Source organism: Biomphalaria glabrata, chromosome 10 (genome assembly GCF_947242115.1).
Source record: "Biomphalaria glabrata chromosome 10, xgBioGlab47.1, whole genome shotgun sequence".
In the NCBI taxonomy this organism is placed as follows: domain Eukaryota; kingdom Metazoa; phylum Mollusca; class Gastropoda; family Planorbidae; genus Biomphalaria; species Biomphalaria glabrata.
In genome coordinates, this window is record NC_074720.1 from 21,805,940 (window position 1) to 21,829,682 (window position 23,743).

General features: G+C 35.9%; 1 protein-coding gene across 2 annotated transcripts in view; it reads left to right on the forward strand.

The window, feature by feature from the left end:
• The window catches only part of LOC106063812 (DNA-binding protein RFX6-like), a 36,086-nt gene that overhangs the window by 3,292 nt on the left and 9,051 nt on the right, over positions 1–23,743 (forward strand). Inside the window, exons 2-17 of one of the 2 annotated variants that reach the window (XM_013222276.2) lie at positions 2,207–2,797; positions 3,183–3,264; positions 8,888–9,011; positions 9,190–9,251; positions 9,411–9,488; positions 10,772–10,799; positions 11,041–11,145; positions 12,453–12,530; positions 15,153–15,266; positions 15,774–15,823; positions 16,302–16,405; positions 18,879–18,937; positions 21,950–22,094; positions 22,307–22,401; positions 22,932–23,052; positions 23,282–23,404. In XM_013222276.2, coding sequence (XP_013077730.2) covers positions 2,479–2,797; positions 3,183–3,264; positions 8,888–9,011; positions 9,190–9,251; positions 9,411–9,488; positions 10,772–10,799; positions 11,041–11,145; positions 12,453–12,530; positions 15,153–15,266; positions 15,774–15,823; positions 16,302–16,405; positions 18,879–18,937; positions 21,950–22,094; positions 22,307–22,401; positions 22,932–23,052; positions 23,282–23,404 — 1,687 coding nt within the window. In that variant the 5' untranslated portion in view covers positions 2,207–2,478. The remainder of the gene's footprint in view (positions 1–2,206; positions 2,798–3,182; positions 3,265–8,887; positions 9,012–9,189; positions 9,252–9,410; positions 9,489–10,771; positions 10,800–11,040; positions 11,146–12,452; positions 12,531–15,152; positions 15,267–15,773; positions 15,824–16,301; positions 16,406–18,878; positions 18,938–21,949; positions 22,095–22,306; positions 22,402–22,931; positions 23,053–23,281; positions 23,405–23,743) is intronic. The other variant, XM_013222277.2, reaches the window with a different exon arrangement.

Consider the following 23,743-nt stretch of genomic DNA (forward strand, 5'->3'; position numbering starts at 1 on the left):
AAAACCGGGATCATTTGGCAGACGGAGCTCGTCGGCTTAGTAAAGCAGTTCATCTTGGAGATAGCCTTGTGGTACTAAGGGTTCAGGAGAAAACCTCGAGGAAAATCAGGAATGAAGCCCTTTAGGCGTTGTTTGTATCAACAATGATATTCCCTCCGGCATCTTCTGCAGAATGTAATGAAAAGCGCTACTTTAGATCACATCAGCAAGGCCGAGAGAGGGACCATGACGCATGGGCTACCCATGGCCCCTTAATCTAAGGCCTAGGAATACGCCCCAGAGAGAAACTCTGGTGCGGCTGGAAAATGGCTAAAACAGCACGGAGGCAACAGTTACTGGTTATAATTATAATTATATGATTAGCTGAACTTATGGATGCCATGGGGTGTCTCTGACTGTGGGATTTTTGCGCCTCACTTATAAACTACATAGATCTAGATCAGAGATAGATAGTATTCATGCCTAAGTAAAATGGTCCCAACTACGAAGAGCTGGAATCGAAACGACTATTTAATCAGTTTAATGGATAGTTGTGTTACGAAAGGATATCAACAGAAAATATAAGAAGTAATATATACTTTATGTTCAAATAAAATTGATCGAATCTGAATCAAGATCAGATCGAATCAGATTATCTAGTTGGAAGGGAACCTCGCTGTTCAGTTTCAAAAATGTGCAGACGTCTACCGACACATATTTTCCTTCCAACTTCCAGAAACCATGAAAAGAATGTAAGTTAATAGTAGGAATTGAAAAAGAGACCTCCAAGATGCTGAATCAACACTTTAAAAACAAAACTAGACAAAGATCGCTCCTAATAACACGAGGACGTCGTTGTCGATGTTTCAGGTTACACTGCAAAGAGAATAGCCGACTGCAAAGAGAATAGCCGACTGCAAAGAGAATAGCCGACTGCAAAGAGAATAGCCGACTGCAAAGAGAATAGCCGACTGCAAAGAGAATAGCCGACTGCAAAGAGAATAGCCGACTGCAAAGAGAATAGCCGACTGCAAAGAGAATAGCCGACTGCAAAGAGAATAGCCGACTGCAAAGAGAATAGCGGACTGCAAAGAGAATAGCCGACTGCAAAGAGAATAGCCGACTGCAAAGAGAATAGCCGACTGCAAAGAGAATAGCGGACTGCAAAGAGAATAGCCGACTGCAAAGAGAATAGCCGACTGCAAAGAGAATAGCCGACTGCAAAGAGAATAGCCGACTGCAAAGAGAATAGCCGACTTCACAGAACAAAATATTGTAACAATGATTCCAAATGCCTGACAGCAAACGTGGACAAAGCACACCCAATTTAACCATGTGTGAATGTTTTTAAATTAGTGTTAACTCATTTTTACAAGTATTATTTATTTGATCAAGGGATGAAATGACCAGGTGATAAAGTAACCTGGGATAAAGTGACCAGAGATGAAATGACCAGGTGATAAAGTAACCTGGGATAAAGTGACCAGAGATGAAATGACCAGGTGATAAAGTAACCTGGGATAAAGTGACCAGAGATGAAATGACCAGGTGATAAAGTAACCTGGGATAAAGTGACCAGAGATGAAATGACCAGGTGATAAAGTAACCTGGGATAAAGTGACCAGAGATGAAATGACCAGGTGATAAAGTAACCTGGGATTCTCTAAGATCCTTTAGATTTAGATGTCGTAATTGCCATCAATTCAATCGATAACGGCGAATGGGAGGGCAAAAAAAAAAAGGTTGTTAGGGCAGAGACCACACGTTCAAACTCCTATCATTAGAGCAATGGACATATTTGTTCCATTGACTGATTGCAGGACCTAGATCCAAGTCTTTACGTGGATGGTTTTTTTTCATTTCACAAAAAAAGAAAAAGAAATGCGGATCTTTTATGCTGAAGTTTATGTAACACGTGGTGAAGAACATAGCCTATATAAAGTAAATTACGTTACTTAATAACATGCTCAAAATAATCCATGATATTTAATATTTATTCTAATTTCTAATGGCTGGCATTATTTATGTTAGTAATAATTTTTTGAGACACAAATGAACATAAAGTCAGACTTGATCTGACTATTCCGTCCTTATCATTGTCTCCATTCAGTAACAGAATGTATTTATTTATATATTTTATAATATATTTAAAGATATGCCCAAAAGAAGAAATTTTACATCGAAATGTATAAAATTAACATTTTCGTATTAATTGGATTAATTACAGAGTTAGTGGCGAACACAAGTTTTCAGATGCTCTTTCAAACTGTGGTCTTACAATCCCAGAAAAATTCAACTCCTAGCTGGCATTAAGGTGTATCAAGTAATCTTTCATTTAAACATATTTTTTTTTTCGTAAAAAATGTTTTGTTGGCAGTAGCTACATCACACAATGAAAGACGCAGCGGTCTTAAGGCATGTCGACCTGTGACATTATTGAGCCAGGGTCTCTGATTCAGTCATCGTGAGCCGACGATTAAATCTATTACGCATAGATGCATGGTGACATATCCTTTCTTGACACCAGAGAAAGTCACATACTGTACACAAAGAGACCTTGCTGCATACCCTGCTTCGATATCACAGCCACATACGATGTCGTTTCAAAGTATACCACCGCATAATGGCAGGTTGTCTAGTCATGAAATAAAACTAGCATCTAAAGGAGAGATGTCAATACAACTCAAAGACTCCATTTATAATTTTAGTGAGAGTACCAATGTTATTTATCCAACCGATGGATCTAGTCAATATTGTCAAGAAAAAACACCAAGTAAAGAAACTTTTGACACTCAAATAAACCAAAACATATTCCCTGGTGAGTACTCTTTAGCAAATTAAATCTGTTAACTTTAGTCCTACATTGTAAAGCCTACTATTATAGACTTGAACACTTGATGTGTGTGTAGCTAAGTGGCAAGACGATTGGATTCTGATTCGAGGTTTTAGTAAATGCTGCGATTTTTAAATAAAGATTTAAAGACCTCTTCGGTCGACGCAGCTCTAATCGTTAGATGAAAGTTAAGTTTCTTGATTGTTAACCGTCAGACACCGAAACTGGGTCAGAAACAAATAAGTTTCACTGTCTCTGCACCGCTGACATCTACAACTAAATTAGAAAATGAATTTTGCGTGATTTTATTTTGTTTTTGTTTTTTTTTTGTTGTGCTTAGTTAAAGATTCTATATTCTGTAAATCTTCAGTCCCTAAGCAAGACGATGGTCAACCTAATATGGAGGAGGGTATTTCCTCTAAGGACAAGCAACTAACAGCTACATTGAAATGGTGAGTCCATGTAGTAAATGATATAATGATTTTTTGGCAACTTATAATAAACTTATATGTAGGTCAACAATAATAGGGGATAAATATTTTTGTATATTTTTTTACTGGTTGGCACATTCTACAACCGGCCAATTTCAAAAACCATTTTTTTGTTTCACTTTTAAATCTTAATGCACATTTATTAGAAATCACTGCATTGTGCTTTAGGCGAGTAATTGGATCTTGCAGGTTTAGTGTGTGTGAATGCGTGTGTGTGTGTGTGTGTGTGTGTTGACTAAATTTTGAAAAGGAAAATCTTTTTTTTCCAAAACTTCTTATTTAGTTTGCTAACTCTTCATGGGTGGACAGGCACGGATCTTTAAAACGGCTCTAAAGATATTCCAAAAAATTTTACAGCATTGTGAAAAAAAAAATTACCAGCTAATGGGCGACACAGATAAAACTTGCTTGAGCGTTATATTTTTTCAATAATCATCTTAAAATTAAATTTGGTCTAGAGATCAATATCTCGAACACTTCAGTGGAAACTCCAGCTTCTATTCACCAAAGGGTTAAATAAACAAATCACTCTGTGGTTGTGTCATGTTCAGAAACATTACGCACAGTGGTATGTAGAATTCAGTCTAGACTACCGTCTTTTCATGTTGTAAGTCTGTATAACCAAACTATAATTTTATATACTCTGAAATTACTCTGAATAGATTTATACAAAGATTTTTTTTTCGGGGGAGAGAGAAATAGTCAGGTTAATAAATGCTTAATAAATGCTCCTTTTTAGCGGCCACCGAAAGGGGAAAAGACGCTATTAGTTTTGTGCGAAATGTCTGTCCTTCTGTCCGTCCGTCCCGTTTAGATCTCGTAAACTAGAAAAGATATTGAAAATCCGACATCACAATATTTTAGACCAGTGATTCCCAAAGTGGTCTATATAGACCCCCAGGGGTCTATGAAGACTTCCAAGGGGTCTACGAAAGTTTAAAAGGGAATTGGGGGTCTATGAGATGTGCAAGGGGGTCTATGATAAAGAATCTCAATTTAGCATGTCGTGACTTTAATTTTGACAATGGGAATCTTTTCATACACACATTTATGATTTGTACCTTAGGAAATCCTTAAAATTTTTATCATCCTGATTGAATGAAAAATTGTTTTATTTAATTTAATAACTAGATTTAAAGAGTGTAGTTTTGTCTAGTTATAAAATTAACAAACAGAAATGTAGACTGTACAGCGTTAAGTATTTGAAATTGAACTTCATTACTTCCTTGTCAAACAAGCGAGTGTTAATGTGCCATTTTTTATGATGCCATGAAACCAATTAAGCTGGAGGATCATTTGAGATGATGCCACCCTGATAAAAAAAAAGATAAAGGTTTGCAAAACGTTCAAACACTCAAAGATAAAATTTATAAAACAACCATAAAAATCTCTCTTTGACCTGACATTGAGAAGATGATGATTAGTGAATGTTTTACTATATCTCTTTACTTATAGTAAAATACTGAAAACCTCACACGATAGGCAAATTATTTATTTTAACAGCCGTTGAAGAAATTGTAAAAACTCTTACACAAACTTATATCATTAAAAGAATTTTATGTTTGGGTTCTGTGGCCGGTGTCTTGTTTTGGGCCTCTTGATGAAGAGTGCAATTTTGAAGACATGGTTGGCATTCTCTGGTGACACTCCAAAAGGGCAAAAGTCAATGGTCCCAATTTTGAGCTTCTGGAACATATGTTTTCTCATTATGATGTGTACGGTTCTGATGTGAAAAATTATAGGTGGTCCTATCGGAATAGATAATAAAAGATGTCATCGAATGAGAGCTTGTCCATTTCTCGATTTTACAATTGACTATTGGTTTCTTCATTTCTTCCGGATAGAGTGCGATGTTGAAGTGTGTATTTGTTTTCTCACATTTGGCAAGTGTGTCAGCCTTCTATTTCCTTCTATTTCAACATTGGAGAACAGCATTCTTGCTGTTGTTGTTGAGCTTTACAATGTGACCCAATATGTTTTGTACAAAATCTTTTGTATGTTCCTTCAGATTATGTGGATAATTACATCCTAGCCCAAACCTCCCGACTGGAGATGCGAGCAGGCAAGGTGACTACCGAACGTCATTTCAGACATCATGAGTTGTTTTACTCAGGAGGAATCAGAGTTTGTCAAGCTTTGAAGGACTATTTTTTATATCGGCCATGAAAAAAACAACTGTTTAGTGAACTTGGCTGATTCGCTAGCATGGTAGCTGTTAGCTCCAGTGCTCCTATTTCTTCACTGTGGTTGTCATAGAGCTCATTAGTTATAATGAACTTAATTTTTAAATTATTTTTTCTCCATTGGGCCATTAAATGAGTATTCCAGCTCCTCCGTTTGTGGTGGATTTCTGAGAACCATCCATGCAAACTCTGACCCATTGGTTGTTAGGGCAATGGATTTATAGAAGAGCTCACTAAATTCTTGAGCTCTGTTGGAATGTAGTCAAATATTTCTTTCTTCTAATGTAAGTCTTTGCAGACGACATATTTCTGCAAACAACATATTTCTCTATACAGCTGGCTGAGTCAACCTTGTCTGGTAATGAGTTTTTTTTTAAAATTATTATGGCTCAAGAAATCCATGAAAAACTGCTCCAAGTGAAAACTTTACTATGATGTTTAAGGCACATAAATATTTAATGTTTTAAAGAACTACTTCATAAAACAGCAAATCCCTATAAGAAAAATTATCTCCGTAGCAACGGATGGTGAGCTTGCAAGACTTTAAAAACAAAAATTTTCCAATGTGTTTAGTGATTGTATGCTATACGTATTCACTGTTCTATAATGGGTTTTAATTTGTGCCAGTTAATAGAGTTATTAAGAAAAAGTTCAACTTAAAATGTAGTTTTAATTATGTGTAATTTGAAATTGATGAATTTTCAAAAATTCAATATAACTTAAGCAGGGGGTCTACGGAAAACCAGAAAACATGGCAAGGGGTCTACGAGACAAAAAAGTTTGGGAACCACTGTTTTAGACCATTCAAAGTTCTGATGCAACGGCTACTTTTCTTTTTCTGAAAGCGAAAAATCTAATTTTTAAAATCAGTTATGCAAGCAGTTTTTTAAAGAGAAAAAGCTAATTAGTATGCATTATAAGTTAGACCTAAATTAAAACGAATAGTAATCTTGTAAACTTCATTTTCGTTAATTTTTTTACTTGCGGGAATTAATTTTGTTTGTTTTTTTGAGCATTCGAAGAGAGATTGAGCCTTTTCAAAACAATTACATCAATTATAAGACTTCAATTAGGCCAGGAGAGGCGCGGTAGCTGAGCGGTAAAACGCTTGGCTTCCGAAACGGGGGCACCGGGTTCGAATCCTGGTGAAGACTGGGATTTTCAACTTCGAAATACTTAGGCGCCTCTGAATCCACCCAGTTCCAATGGGTACCTGATATTAGTTAGGGAAAAGTAAAGGCGGTTGGTCGTTGTGCTGGCTACATGACACCCTCGTTAACCGTAGTCCACAAAAACAGATGAACTTTACATCATCTGCCCTAGAGACCACAAGGTCTGAAAGGGGAACTAGTTAGGCCAGGTTCACATCTAACTTTGCATTCACTTGCACCTATCCTTTGATCTGCTGTACCGTTGGGGCACTACACAAGATCTGTCAACCTTCTTTCTCCATTCTTATCTCTCATTTGTCTTTGATATAATTTCATTTTGATGTTCTTTCTAAAATATTAAAGCCTGCCTGGGTGGACCACTTCGGTGGCCGATTTTGAGTTTGTGTTTCCACACAAACTGTCTTTGTAATCTTGTTTATTTATATTTTATTAGTTCTCAAGAGCAAAGTAATCGCTCTTACAAAAGGTCATCCACTGAATAAAGGATGAATTGTCAATTTAAAAAAAAAATTAACTATGTACTTAAGACGAAAAAAACACTTTCTATAAATAATTTAGATTTACTGAACTTTCAAGACTAACTGTTTATGTGGAATAATTACTAAAGTTCTTGATCGAGAACTGAATTGCCTAAGTGTTGATGGTGCGTGTGTGTTGGGTGAACTTTGTGTCAAGGGAAGGGAGACTAAGGAGGATGCAAAGAATAGATAGTTTATATTTATGGGCTATAACTAACTGAGTGTGTATAAAGGACGGGTATAGATAAGGGCTGGATCTTGATTTAGACCTGACGAGCCAAAGAAATCTAAATATATGTTGAAAGGTTTTAAGAAAGGAGATACCCTTTCGAATAGATCTATTGATTTAAAAAAAAAAGAAAAAGTATTTTATCTTACACAGCGTTAAATTGTAATTGACTGTTCAAATGTGTGTATCTAAATCTCAGGCAATTCTTTTGGAAGGAGATAAAGTAATATTATTTAATTTTTGACGACTACAACAGATGGTAGTGTAAGGGAGAAGCAAAGCTATGTGACGGGGCGTCCTTTTCGGAATGTGACTTGCCCATGGATGAAGCAAAGGAATGTTTTAACCTTCACGGCTACTACTGATGCGTCCAACAATAAAGAGTATCATACTATTCAAAGGCTTGAGTGACCTATTCTACAATAAGTATAGCTAAAAATGTCCTTTTTGTGTGTGTACATTGGACAATATTTAGTGACCTTGGTACACCCATTGTCAAGTTTTTTCTAAGATAAAAATCTGTTATTTTCAATGAGTTTTTGAAATAAAATTGTTGGACATGAGAAGCGTATACCTCTTTCTTACATGTTTATGTTTGTATCACTCTGTGATGTATGTCATTTATAAAATGTTTGTATCACTCTGTGATGTATGTCATTTATAAAATGTTTGTATCACTCTGTGATGTATGTCATTTATAAAATGTTTGTATCACTCTGTGGTGTATGTCATTCTAGAATGTTTGTATCACTCTGTGGTGTATGTAATTTATAAAATGTTTGTATCACTCTGTGGTGTATGTCATTTATAAAATGTTTGTATCACTCTGTGGTGTATGTCATTTATAAAATGTTTGTATCACTCTGTGGTGTATGTCATTTATAAAATGTTTGTATCACTCTGTGGTGTATGTCATTTATAAAATGTTTGTATCACTCTGTGGTGTATGTCATTCTAGAATGTTTGTATCACTCTGTGGTGTATGTCATTTATAAAATGTTTGTATCACTCTGTGGTGTATGTCATTCTAGAATGTTTGTATCACTCTGTGGTGTATGTCATTTATAAAATGTTTGTATCACTCTGTGGTGTATGTCATTTATAAAATGTTTGTATCACTCTGTGGTGTATGCCATTTTAAAATGTTTGTATCACTCTGTGGTGTATGTCATTTTAAAATGTTTGTATCACTCTGTGGTGTATGTCATTCTAGAATGTTTGTATCACTCTGTGGTGTATGCCATTTTAAAATGTTTGTATCACTCTGTGGTGTATGTCATTTTAAAATGTTTGTATCACTCTGTGGTGTATGTCATTCTAGAATGTTTGTATCACTCTGTGGTGTATGTTATTTTAAATGCTTGTATCAATCCGTGGTGTATGCGATTCTAAAATGTGTATATACTAACTTGAGACGTCCCTCTCCAATGTTCTGTTGGTGTCCAATGTTCTCAACACTTTCCAATGTCTGCTCTGCTCAAGGCTCAGTGAGAACTATGAACTGGCAGAGGGTGTTTGTTTACCGCGTTGTGTTCTCTACCTTCACTACCTAGACTTTTGTAAGAAACAAGACTTTAAACCTGCAGGGGCAGCAACTTTCGGAAAGGTAATTACATCTCTATTCCATAGCTTTAGTCTTTAACCTAATTTCTGTACTTTCGTTCAAAATGCACATTTCTATAGTTCACTAACAAAGATGTTCACTGATAGAGATCAAAAGGAAACTTATTGAACGCAGAGCTCTTGTCATGTCACGTCTTAACAGAAGTTTTTCTCATCCGCAGTTAATTCGCCAGAAATTTAAATCTATAACAACCAGAAGATTGGGGACACGAGGACAGTCGAAGTAATCAAGCTTTTTTTTAATTGAACAATCCTATTTTAAAATGAGCACGTCTTTATCGTGTTACAAATGTACTACGTCTGTTAGTTTATACCTACGTGTCACATATATGTATGTATAGGTATGTATCAAATATTTAAAAATATCTCTATTTTCATTCAGGTATCATTATTATGGTATCGGTATCCTAGAGTCTTCTGTCTATTATCAGTCTGTATATACAGGTAAAGGTTTAACAAGGTGAGTACATCAAAACATAATTATTTCTTCTAGGCTAAGATCCACACTGACAAACACATTAACTTCTCTTACATTTAAGTATTTACAATACAGTACACTGACTTCTTTCACGTGTTAGTTATGTGCAACTGACGTTCTTAACACGATAGCAAGACCATGTCAAGATGATGTTACTAGCTTCACTTATAACAATGTGTTACTAGCTTCCGTTACAACAATGTCAAGATGATGTTACTAGCTTCACTTATAACAATGTGTTACTAGCTTCCGTTACAACAACGTCAAGATGATGTTACTAGCTTCACTTATAACAATGTGTTACTACCTTCCGTTACAGAAATGTCAAGATATTATTTTGTTGTGAATGATGTGATTATTTTATATTCATGTGTAACAATTATATTTGCACACTCTAAACTGTTCTAGCTTTCCTGTTCAATGTAGCACCATATATTTCACGACCTGCATCTTGTTAAGTTATCCACCTGACACAAACCTCTGCATATCTTATTTTATATAATACAGACGTTACTTCAAAAAAAGAAGATGATTACGTCCTACGCGTAATGCATTTAGTCATGCATATTATCAATGACCTAAATTCTGCTAGCTCAGGCAACCCATTCCATGCTCTAATAGCACTAGGGAAGAAGGAGCATTTGTACAAATTTGTCCTAGCATATGGAACGAGAAATGTGCCTTTATCTTTGTGTCTTTCTGAGTATTTAATTAATTATTTTTTTTTTGTATTTGAAGATTATGGTTCAGTGTTTTATGTATAATTGCTACTTAACTTTTGAGTCTTCTATCCAGAAGGCTTTCTAAATTGAATGATTTTACTAAAGGTTTTACTCTAGTAAAATGTGAATAATCGTTTGTTATGAATCTCACTGCTCTATTTTGTGTCTGTTCCAGTTTCTTAATGTTTTCTTGAGTTGATGGGTCCCAAACAGAGGATGCATATTCTATTATTGGCCAAACCAAGGTTAAATAACATTTTATTTTTATGTTATTATTTGATTCAACAATCGATTGTAAATCATACCTGACCTCAAATGCGAGCCTGTGATCATAAGTAGTCTTAAACTCTTTTTGGCACCATTCTATTTGACTTTGGTAGTTTCCAGTTACTAATTACCATTGGGATGTAAAAGTAGCAGTGGCCACTTATTTATTAATCAACGTATGCCAGCTCTGACCCATGTATTTTTATTGAATATTGAAATCTTTATTTAATTTTGCAATCAATTTCTATTCTAATTGTTTTCCATATTAATACACAGGTTTTCAAGTATTAAGATTAAAACTGAGGTAATATAATTTTCATAGTACCGATAACTCTAATGATGCTTAATTATATTTTGTCATTTTTTGAGCTGCTAAAATAAGTATAAAGTTTAACTGAGTAAAATTTGAAATCTCACTTAAATTACCATATTGGCTGTAATCTGTAACATATGAATGCTAATTATCGTCATCAATTTACTGAGTTGTGTAAAATTATAACTGACACATATGTTTTACCTGACCTGATACTGTTTTAATGATTTAGAACTCCAATAGAAAATATTCGCTCAGTTCAAAGACTGGAACATTATTACCTGAATTTCCTAATGCTCACAAGTTCAAATTACCAAGTAGTGACATCACTGAAAAGGTAAACAGACATCTATAACCTTTTATTTTCGTTATTTTAATACATCATAAAGTTACAATCAGCAGGGAAAAAAAAAGACTTCATGAGATCTCTGAGTATACTTAAACTTTTAATCCAACTTTTCTTTAAAAGCGACATTTTTTTCCCAATATTCTTGTATGCCTTGCAAAATAAAAGCGGTTGAAAAGAGCAGTAATGTTGCACTCGGCCAGTTTACCCAAACCTATTTTTGCCTGCTCAACGTCATTGCGTTTAGCAATCTTATTCTTATTCTTACAATAGATAATTCTTATTTTTGCTTTTAATGGCAAGCATTATTCTAGCGGTAGATATAGATTTAGATTAGTGATGCCCACCATAATTCTACCTGCGGGCCATTTTAATTTCCAACAGTCGTGTCGCGGGCCACAGGAACGAAAACGTACACAAATAAAATGAAATCGACCTGAAACTATTTGAATAGAAACTGACATTAATTAATGAGACATTGGAAGTTAATCTTTTTTTTACGCGTCGGAAAGTGGCTTCATTTCTCTACTTAAACTGTGAGCAAACTAGCTTTACCACAGACTCATTTTCTTGCCTCTTTTTGATAAAAATTCTCATCAATCCTCCGATCTCTAAGCGTACTTTTTCAATCTTTTATTTGCGGCCGGCTTAAACCAAGAATGCCATCAGATGGGTTTCATAATGCCGTTATTTATGTTTTGTTTTTAAACATCCACACTCTCTTTACAACTTAAATATGTTGGCTTATTATCATGTTCCACAAACAAGTAAAGATCCGTTCATTTTCCAGGTAAATTCTGCATTCAGAGCCCCATTTCAAAAACACACAAATGTTAAAGATTAATAGTGAGGGCCCTAACCTAGGAAAAGATGCATTTTTCAATTATTTTTTTTACAAAGGAGGGATTTTCTACACTTTCTGCTGACTTTTCGGCGGGCCGGATAGAATCACGTTGCGGGCCGGATGTGGCCCGCGGGTCGTATTTTGGGCATCACTGATCTAGATGATATGGTACCAAAAGCCTCCTCAAGTCCCTTTTCTTGTATGATATCAACTTCGCATTTATCTATGGAATAAATATAATTTTTAAAAAATATGACTATTAATTTAGAAATTGTGCCGAAAAAATTTGCCCCTTCTTCCTCATTTGACATTTAATAAATAAAAAGCGATTTATCTTGATATCTGATTGAAACTTTATTTGTGTAAACTTTACATTAGAGCTTATGTTTAGGTCTACTATACGTTAGTGTCTTTTACTATTCACTACTGTTTAACCGGATTCTTGTTTCTGCAGATGAACACTTTACTAATTATGTATAGAACACATTCACAGAGAATTCTGGATAGCGTCATAACAGCGAATTTTGAAGAGGTAAGAACCTTTCTCTCAGCTTTTGTGATCACATTTATTGCAAGAATTTTAGTCAATGTTCTCTCCCTTGCAACATTCCTTTAGTTACTGAGTCAAAGTTTAATTCAATAATTCTTAGTCAATAAATGGTGAAATCAAATTCTCAAAACCTTTCAAAATCCTAGGGAGAGGAGGGGGGCGCTAGCAATTTTATACTCTCTCTCTCTCTCTCTCTCTCTCTCTCTTTCACAAAAGCTTCTGCACCTGGATCCGCAGATCAACAATCTTCGATTATAGACTTAAAAATGACAAACCCTTGATTGGGCCATGATTTAGATTGTCTGTCTAAAAAGATACTGGAAGACAAGATTATTTAACACGGTTAGCCTGCTTAGAACAATAAAATTGAATAGCCACTTGGAACCAGCTAGATCTAGAATCTAAATATAACATGAGCGTAGCCAGGACCCCCCCCCTCCCCAAATTAAATCCTTTCCCCGAAAGGGGGGGAGGGGTCGGAATTTAGTGACTGATTTTTTGCTTTGATTTTGTTTATTTTAGGAGAGATTTTAACACTAAACCATCACTTGCCCCAGCGCAGCCTCAGGGGTTTTGAGTTTTAAAAAAAACCTACCAGGGGGTCTTGCAGTTAAATCCCCCTCTTCTATAAAAAAAAAACAAAAAAAATAATGTAAATGACAATTCCCTAATTCCAGGAGCATAGCTAAGAGGGGTTTTGATTTTAAACCCTCCTCCGAAATTTAGGAAAAAAAAACACTTCAATATAAGACTATCCATACATCAGTCACCAGATTCTATGAGCGTAGCTAAGACGGGTTTTGTGTTAAACCCCTCTCCTCCAGCAGCGGGGTTTGCAGCTAAAAATGACCTCATCAATATAAAAAAAAAATAATTACACACTCAAAATTCTATGAGCGTAGCCAAATGGGTTTTGAGTTTAAAACCCCTTCAGCGGGGTCTGAAACTAAAAAAAATACCTCTTCAATATAAAACAAGCAAATTACGCACTCAAATTGCTATGAGCGTAGCCAAAGGGGGTTTCGAGTTTAAACCCCCTTTCAGCGGGGTTTGATTTTAAAAAATACCTCTACAATATAAAAAAAAGCAAATTACACACTCGAAATTCTATGAGCGTAGCTGATCCAATGGGGTGTTTGAGTTTAAATCCCCCCTCCTCCAGAGGGCTTTTTTTAAAGTTTAAAACCCCTCCAGATGGTTTTTAGTTTAATATCTCCCTACAGTGAGTTTTGAGGTTGAAAACCTGTCTCTTCAATATTATTCTAAAGCAAACTAAATTCACCAAATTCTATGCGCATAGCTTAGTGGGGTTTCGAATTTTTTAAATTATGTTTTTTTAGTTTAAACCCCCCCCCCCCCAACTGATCATTTTGACGATAAAACATCCCTTTTCGATATAAAATCTAAGGCAAACTACAGTCACCTAATTCCAAGAGCGTAGCCAAGAGAAGTTACAAATTTCTACCTGTGTCTGGGCTCCATTAATAAAATTCAGTGAATAGTCATCTGTTGATATTGAAAAAGACTAATTGTGGCTCAACAAAGATGGCTATGACATATTTTAGGAGTCAGTTATAGAGATCGGGACTCAATCAAGGAAATCCTTTACCGAACTGGGAGTCGACCCCTTAGTAAGGTAGTGACAGAGCGTCGCATAAGGTTTGCGGGACATGTTCTCCGACAAAATGAATTACGCATAATAAAAGTTGCGATGACATGGTGACCATTACGAAGAAAACGCAAACAGGGACATCCTAGTATAACATTTCGCCACATTTTCATGGAGGACCTCAGAGCAGGTGGGAAGAGGCTTTAGATATTGCCAGTGACTGATTTTGTGGAAGCAGCTTGCCACCCAATGCGCCGAACGGTGCCTGGGAATCTAAGTAAGTATGAATAGCAGATTAGGTTTTTGAAATAAAACATTTTAATAGCAGCATAATGCACTGTAGATACCTCAGAACATGCATTTTGTTGGCTTTCAATACCGGAAATAGTGTTTGACGGCGGGGCTCCGCCCCGAACCCCGCTGTAGGAGCTCACAGCGCTCCCCAGACCCCCTTGATGCAATGGCCGGGAGTCTACAATTTTCCACCAACTCCAGGAAGAACCTATTCTAGGGTACAATAAACGTCTTTCGAAAGAATGAAGGGTCAGAATGTAATAAAGATTAATTATCTTTACACGCACGCACGCACGCACACATTATATATATATGTGTTAAAACATGGGCTACGCCCATGAAATCTAGTCTAAATTAAATATTATAGACTTTCTATGGTAGTCTATTCCCTAAGCAAGAACAAGTTATATCTTTTTTTTGTTACTTATAACTTGTCCTTGTTGCGGCAGGGAATCAAAGGTAGCTATTTCCTTCATGGCTTGTCATGTCGTAAACCATAGCATTATTTTCTGACTATTTGAAAGATGGGGGAAATTTCAGTTAGCCTATTAAAGGGAAGGTGAGGTTTCTAGCATAGAATATTTTTGTAGAAGTCTCATTCTTCCAGACAAAAGAATATTTGTCTTTTGGTCTGTGTATTGTATTGGTAATCATTGTACATAATTTATCAGTGCATCTAAGACATCTTATTTTGTTTACAGATACAAAATTTACTTGTTCATTTTTGGCAAGGTTTTCCTGAACATCTTCAAAGCCTTCTTTCTTACCCAGTAACATGTCACGTGATTGCAATATGTGATTCCATTCTGTATTCGGTGGGTCTTAATTTCAATACCATTATCTTACTTCCATAGAATTAACAAGTAAAACATATTAAAATACTTATTTAAAAAAACAAAGCTTATATGAAGCGTAATTGTATCAATGTATCATGTAAATAAATTTGTAATAGATCTAGACCAACAACAATTAATCTTAATATTTTATTTTAATATTTTACCAATTGTTTTTGTTTAGCGCTATTACATGTGGCTATTTCATGTTTTCAGCCTTCTCGATCTTATCACTTATCATTATCTGGACCAGTTGAGAAAATGGGGGGGGGGAGAAAGAAAGGGTTATCTGTGTGAGTTTCTACTTTGCATGACGTTAATCCAATTATTTCATACTTTGCCTGAAAACGCTATTTCATTTCACACTTAGTAACATGTAACATATGCAATAATATTGTATTATATCCAAAACTATATGTCATTTTTATCCCATTCATTTACATGCTTCGTTTGACATTGTTTTACAAATCAACACTTTGCTTTTCAAAGGTCTTAATAGATGTTTTAATACCAAACACAATACAAGACATGCCAGAAAAGTTTGTATATTCTTTAAGGTTTTTTTTTTATAATTATAAAAGTCTTAATTAAGGCTAATTATTTATCAAGCCTAGGCATATAACTCATAATGATATTCTTAGATAAGAATTGTAACTTTTTGAATCAGTTCATAGTTTATGGTTCTGGATTACACAAATTCTTTAAATTAATTATTTAAGACTAAAAAAATGGGTTCCTAATTTTTATACACCACCCAGAGCTGTTTTGAAAACAAATGGTGCTATCAGAGTTAGATAACAAAAAAGATCAGTAACTCTTCGTCGCCCATTTCATCCTAACAGGCTTATGCTGCCACTAATGTTATTAATTTTGTATTCATTTATTTGACTCAAGAAAGTTATAGACTGTTTACTTAAGAAAGCTCCCATTAATCAACATACAGAAATAAAACATGTATGAGATCAACATGTAATTAGTTTCAATAATAAATTTGACTTTTCTTATTTTATGCTTCAGTTTGTTGATAGACCTTAGAGCATTTTTAAAAAGTCTTCGACACTGGCTCCAGAATTCATTTCACATTGACACCCCTGAAGATATTAAGCAAACTAAATATCAAAGTAAGTCTTGTAAGATGAATTACTAAGTTTGTGTGCAAAAATTTTTTGCAGTATTTCTATATTTTTTGTAAATACTGTTACGTATTTCTGATCTTCTGGCTAAATGTACTAATAGGCACACAAATAAAAACACTGCAAAGAACTTGAAGACTCAACTTTCAGCTTCATATAACTTTACTGACTATTAACTCTAACAATTCGTCACTGTAACATGTAGCGTAGAAGACTGTACAATATCTGTCAGATTACAGTTAGCTATACTTCGTTGCAATTCATCTCTTCACTTCGTTGCAATTCATCTCTTCTCAACTTGCATCGAGCCGTATTACACCGAACAGATCACCGACACACTTCCCAGTGTCGTTCCAGGTCTCCCAAAGCTGAACCAAGTCGTACTCAATTCTACCGAATCATAGCCGTATCGACTGAAACGGCTCAAGTCCACTGTTGTTCGCTGTATAGACTTTAACGACAGTAGTCCACTCCAGTTAACTCTACCCTAGTTAATTAGCATCGAGTCGTACACATCTCTCTTCTACTGTCTCGCACAGTAGACAACAGTAACTACGTCTGTACCGACGACTCTACCTACGACTGACTTTCACATTAACTCTCTGGCTTATATAGAGTCCCTAATCGCTCCTCCAAAGTTGCACAAACACTGCTAGTATCTTCTGGAATAACACGTGAGGAAACGTCACATCCTGTCTTTGTTTATACATGTAGATTCCAGAGAACATCCGCTGCAGTGTCATCTTGCCGGGGTCACACGTAGTGACCTCTATCTGTCACTTGTCACTGCTAGTACTTTCGGGAACAACACCAGATCCTGCCCGGACTCAAGGAAAAAAACGAAACCAGTGATTCGACATAGAAGGAGCCAAATGTATCCCATACGCCATCAAAAATTGTATTGTTTCTTTCCAAAAGCGATTAGAGGATGGAATGAATTGCTTTACTCAGTCATGAAAACCAATGCCTTTGCAGAGTTTTAAAATTAAAATTGACATTTAAAAAACTGTTAACACACGCGAATGCTTAAAATGTAGCAAACTTTGTTGTAGCCTAATAAACCTGTAGCTACTTCCATGAAAAGAATCGTTGAGAATAGTTCAGAACGAAGACTGATAGTGCATTATCGTGAACAGAGTCAACACTGGTGTTCCTAACATTTACCTGGAAATGCTGGAATTACAGGATAGTCAAAGAAGGATACTTGTTTTATAAACTCCTTTTTTCATTTTTCTAATTCTCATCAATTAAGTCTATTACATTGACTCCCTATTAAGGCAGAGCACGTATTCCGTATGGAGGACGAACGTATGCCAAAAGCAGACCTTTTGGTGAGCTGAAAAGAGGCGCCCCATGGAAACGTTTTAAAGATCAGCTTATGCGTCAACTTTTTTTAACTGACCTAGAAAAGAGAGCAGCTGGCTGCAGGTGGCTTCACAACGAGACATCTGGAGATCACTTACAATGGCCGCGGGATACACATTTGAGGCCAAAAGAAAATCCATTGCCGATGACAGATGTGGTCGGCGAAATGACAATTTAAATCGATCACAGGCGAACAATGGTTATGCTTACGCTTAATGTGGCAAAGTATGTAGATCGCTGCTGGACTCAAAGACATGCCTTATTTTTATTATAGTGTTATAAACCTGGTGGTGGCACAAATGGGGGTAGTGGTGTGAGTGTAGTCAGCCGACGCAAATCGCCCCAGGCCAGCGCTAGACGAGCGGTCAACCGTGACGAGTTACGACGGTCAGCCGAGACGAGTGTCAACATGACGGTTCGGCAAGGATCGACGTCGTGAACAGAGCTCAGGAGCGTCACGAGAGTTGTAGTCATCTGACCACCCAGAAACGTCGAGCGGCGTTCTGTCCGGTTCTAGAAGGCCAGTAGGGACCCTATATAAAGAGCGGAGGTTCGCGACAGTGTGGTTCACGACAGGGGCTCAGAACACGGTCAACTACAGCACAGTTCAGCGGTGTGGTTCTGTACGGAGCATTACGACGGTTCAGTGCGGAGTACTGTCAAGTACAGTTGAGACGACTGGCGTCTTGATCTTGGTCTGCGATCGAGTCCGACACAACGAGCCTAGTGTGTGAAGTCAGTCCTGAACTGTTTAATCCAGTGCAAGCCCGGAACGAGACGGAGAGGCCAGTGCAAGAGTTGATACGGCGGTACGGTGTTATCGGATAGATATTTGTACAGTGTACGTGTTGCCAATTGTACAGTATTGGCTGTTATTTATTCAACTATTAAAGTGTTACATTACTTTGGAGCCCTGAGTTGTCAAGTTCTTTAAGTTGGTGGTGTATGGTGCAGTTTGCAGAGAGCCTGGATAGTGAGATTCGTAATAATATATTCCAATAGTAGCCTAATCTTCATCGTAGTTAATTGATCTCGCAAATCAATAAATGTTGCCTCTTTAAAATATATATAGAAGTGTTTATGTTTGTATTTTTAGTTTTGCAACAGTTTCTGCGCAGCATGGCCAGGCAGCTGGCATTTATAAAAATGGCACAGGCAAGTTGTTTTGATTTTCAGTTTGAAATTAGCTTTCTCGAAATCTTATTATTTATTCTAATGTATTTATTCATCAAAGTTTAAGATTATTTTATTCTTGATTGTTTGCAGGTGGGTGCAAATAGCTCAAAGTCGTAGCTTCTTCTTTCTTATTACGAGAATATTAAAGAATAGAATTGGTGACCCCTCCACCCCCCCCCCCCCCCATCCATATCAATGCGAATGTGCACTGTAGGCCTATTGTTTCATGAAATAAAAAAAAACGTGAAATGTGAACAGAGTATTTACTGTACACGTTGTCAGGTTTATCCGTGAGGATGTGAACTACAGATTTACCTAATCTATTTTATTACATTAATAGCTTATCCTAACAACAGTACTTCGGATGAAGCACTACTTGTTACGTTGCGCATATTAAAGTTAATTGATTTGAAGGTGTAAAATATTGGCTAAAATTTGGATACTCAGAATTCAAGGGGTGAACGTACATTCTCAGCCAACAATTGCTGATTAGCTTAGGCTAGTCTACTACAACATTAACTTATCTTCACAACTGTAACATTAACTTATCTTCACAACTGTAACATTAACTTATCTTTACAACTGTAACATTAAATTATCTTCACAACTGTAACATTAACGTATCTTCACAACTGTAACATTAACGTATCTTTACAACTGTAACATTAACTTATCTTTACAACTGTAACATTAACTTATCTTCACAACTGTAACATTAACTTATCTTCACAACTGTAACATTAACGTTTCTTTACAACTGTAACATTAACGTATCTTTACAACTGTAACATTAACTTATCTTCACAACTGTAACATTAACTTATCTTCACAACTGTAACATTAACGTATCTTTACAACTGTACTTCAGTCACCAGTTGAAGCACGACTTGTTCAGTTTCTTCTTAGATTTTAATTGATTTGATGGTGCAAAAATGGTTTGAATTTGGCTAGTCATAATCTAGGGCTGTTCATGTGCACCACATTGAACCCCGCTGCGGGCGCCCATGTTTATTATGTAAAGTTAATATTGTTCTTAAATCAAACTTGATTATTTTTTTTCTTTTTTACATTCATTTATAAACTAATTAAATTACACATAGAAAAGTTAACACATATTCCCACATATATAGGCCTAAGGAAGAATTATTTATAGTTTATATAATGTACCTGATATATCTAAATATAGTCCCATATTTAAATTGACTAACGAATTACTAGTGAAAAATACATTTAAAAATTTAATGCATTGAGTGCATATACCATTAACTACTTAATCCAACACCACTTGTAGGCCTACCATATTCTATGGCCAACCGATGCCCACAAGGCTCCATAGGCTAACTATGCCCCAGTCAAGGAAATATAGAGTATTTAGCTAGTTTAGTTACGCACCATAGGGCCTACTGTGAATGCGACATATTAGTGATGAGATGTAAATAGGGCCCACAATAGAGGTATTGTAGATTCTTATTATCTGCCTGCAGTTGGCGCTTGATTCTTATGGTGACTACATTGTTTTAGTGACGAAGACCCGGCTGTGACCTATTCTGTTTTAAAATTAGATATTTTATACCGGTATATCTCTGTGGACTAAGTAATTTCGAATGTCTTTGTGAAGAAGGTCCGCCAGATTATAGGCAATCATTTAGGATATCTTATCAACAAATCAAGGTAACAGAATTAAACAATCCAAGATTCTTTAAAAATACCTAATAGCTTCACAATTTTCATTTTTCGTATGGCACGTTTTCTTCCAGAACCGAGGATCGTGTTTTTTCACTGTCCATAGCTTTCTTGGTCAACCATCTCTCTCCATCTTGTGCGGTCTAGAGTCTAGGGCTAAGTCTTGTGGTCAGTATCAATGTTAACTGTTTTGAAGTCCCGTTGTATTAACGGAGGTGGGGGCGACCAGTTTTTCTTGTGCCAGACGCGAGTTGCCCGTAGAGAATGACTTTCGGGATGTGATTGTCCTCCATCAATTGCGTAGCTAGGGTGGGGGGGGGGAGGAGGGAGAGAATTTGAAAATCCCCAGGCCCCCACTTGAGGAGGGCCCGCAAATGAGTGTTTTTTTTACATTTAATATTAAATATTACGCAAAATGCAAGACCCCAAAAGAGATCAAGCCCCCGGGCCCCCAAATGATGGAAAATTCCTAGTTACGCCCCTGTCCTCCATCCAGCGAACATGTCCAGCGTTGTCTGAGGACTGTAAAGATGCTGGGATCGCACAAGGATTATTGCACATTCTTTTTTTTCCATGTGATTTTCAAGATCCTTCGGAGGCAGCGCAAGTGGAATGAGTTTAGTTTTCTCTCTTGCTTTGCGTAGGTGGTCCACGACTCACTGCCGTACATGTGCACTTAGAACGCATGCCTTGTAGACCTCCATTTTGGTCGCTGTAGTGCCCCATCGGTCCAGTAGACTAAGGGATAGGTAAATGCAAAGGTAAAGTGAAGTTCTGGTTTTCCCAAACTCTTGGCCTGAGTCTAGCGAAGGTCGAGGCTGCCTTCCCTATGCGTTTTTTATCATCTCTTCTAGAGACATATCATCTTGATTTGTGGGCCCAAGATAGCAGAATTCATTTACGCCATTCAGCTTATTATTGTCTATGAGGATGAAGGGTTGTGCTGTAGCAGGTGGTCCCATAACATTTGTTTTCTTCGAGCTAATTGTTAGGTCATACTCTTTACAGGCCTGAGAGAAGCTTCTCTTGTGAGTGTGTCACTACAGCTGCATCGTCTGCGAATAGCATATCTCTTACAGATGAAATACAATGTCCCAAAACTGGGTAAACATTGCAAAACTTTTGGTGCTACTAGTCAGAGAAACACAACAGGGAAACAAATTCTCCCAAGGCCAATAGAGTTCCAAGTAACAAGAAAACAAAGATAACTTCCACACTTAGCTACTAAATAATTTAGAATAATAATAATATTCTTAAATTATAGATAAAATGCATAATAATTATCTGAAATTCAACTTGTTTGTATAGATATGCAGATGCCAACTGTCCAATATTGAACTGACATACAAGGCTTTGTGTGACCTTGATCAAATTGATTTTGACCAAATATGTATTCTCTCAAATTTCACAGTACAGGATACATCTGTTGTTAATAATCAGCTTGCTTGTAGGAGTAAGTCTTTGATATGGTATCATTTATAAAAAAAACCTGTTTTAGAAATTAATAACTATTGATTCAACTACTTCATATGCATATGTGTGGGTTTTTTTTTCAAATGAAGTTACTTAAATTAAAATTAAATTAAGTTAAATGTATTTGTGCTACTTAATATAGCTTTTTGATGTCTTTATTTTTATGGGCTAATGTTTTATCATTACTTGCAGTGTTTGAAGAACTAAAGAGTATACTGCAGAAACAAAGTCAGATAGAAAGTTACACAGACTGGATAGACAGTTTAATTGACAAGTGTGTTTTAAAGGTAAATTATGCAAACTGTGAGTTTAGTATTTCTCATGTTTTTACATGTTTGAACACTAACCCAAATGAAATTAATAAATGTTAAAGAAACAAAATTAAAATGATTCTGATTAATTGTTAAAATCCATCCAATTCAGTACTGCTACAGCCATAGCCTTGACATATCTTACTCTCTCAAGCCTTTCTGCTCCATACTCCAACTCTAGTTTGTTCAAGCATTCGGTTGTCTCAGACAGAAATACAAAAACAAATGTCTACTCTTAACATTATACACAGACATAACTATATGCTGGGCTTGTGAGATGAGCTTACTGAATACTATCTTGAAATGTTTAGTCCAGTCCTACATCTTTCTTATTTTTTCTCATTTGTTTTATATGATACTCAAGTTGAATTAAACTTTAATTATCTCCCTTAGTCCAGTCATTCTATCGCCACTCATTCTAAGTTTTTAGTTCAATAGTGACAATCTTGTGGATCAAATCCTTGAGTAAAAAATCAAGAATTTAAAAGTTAGCACTTTTCAACCAGGGAAGTGAACAGAATGCATTGGAAATGTTCCAGCAGAGAGCAAGTAATTTCCTCTTGCAGTGGACATTGTTTGGATCTCTTCTGATGAAAGAGCTTACGTTGAATAATTGTCAGACTTTTGGTAAGAAGAAGAATAAAGGTACCTAAAACTTTTCTTTAAATGGTGAATTTTTTTTTTTCAACAATTTTCTTTTTTTTTAGTTTTGGCAAACAATAAAAAAAAAAGAATACATTAAACCTAATCTTATAATAGAAACCAATAATATTTTAAAGATGAATTGTTCCCAAGCACTGTTTGTTTGTTTGTGTTGTTTTTTCAGCTCATTTGTTGTTCTTTGTTTACTCCTCAGCTTTTCTTCATCTTCTGAAGTTGACATTAGATGAATATGTTCTGCTTGTTATAGAAACACAAACTGACAAACATGCTGATAACCTGTTACACAAAAACCTGCAGAAATTTATGAACAATGCTGGTTAGTCTTGAAAGTATTTTGTTTCCTTTCACATCATATCAATAGCACCTTCAGTATTAAACACTTCCCAAATAGCTTGGTCTAATACTAGTTAACCAATTTGTATTACTCATATATCATGTAACATGGACTATTATTCTCAAAAATAAATCTAATGGCCATAATAGGATTGGACAAGGAGTATAGTATGTAATTAATGGATTTTACACAGACATTCAAAATTACAGTATGACTTGCTTTGAATCCACAAAATTTTAGTAAAAAAGGAAAACATTGAATGGGCTGGTTAAATTTCAGACAAAGATTTTAATACTATGTCTTAGTCATCATTGACTGATA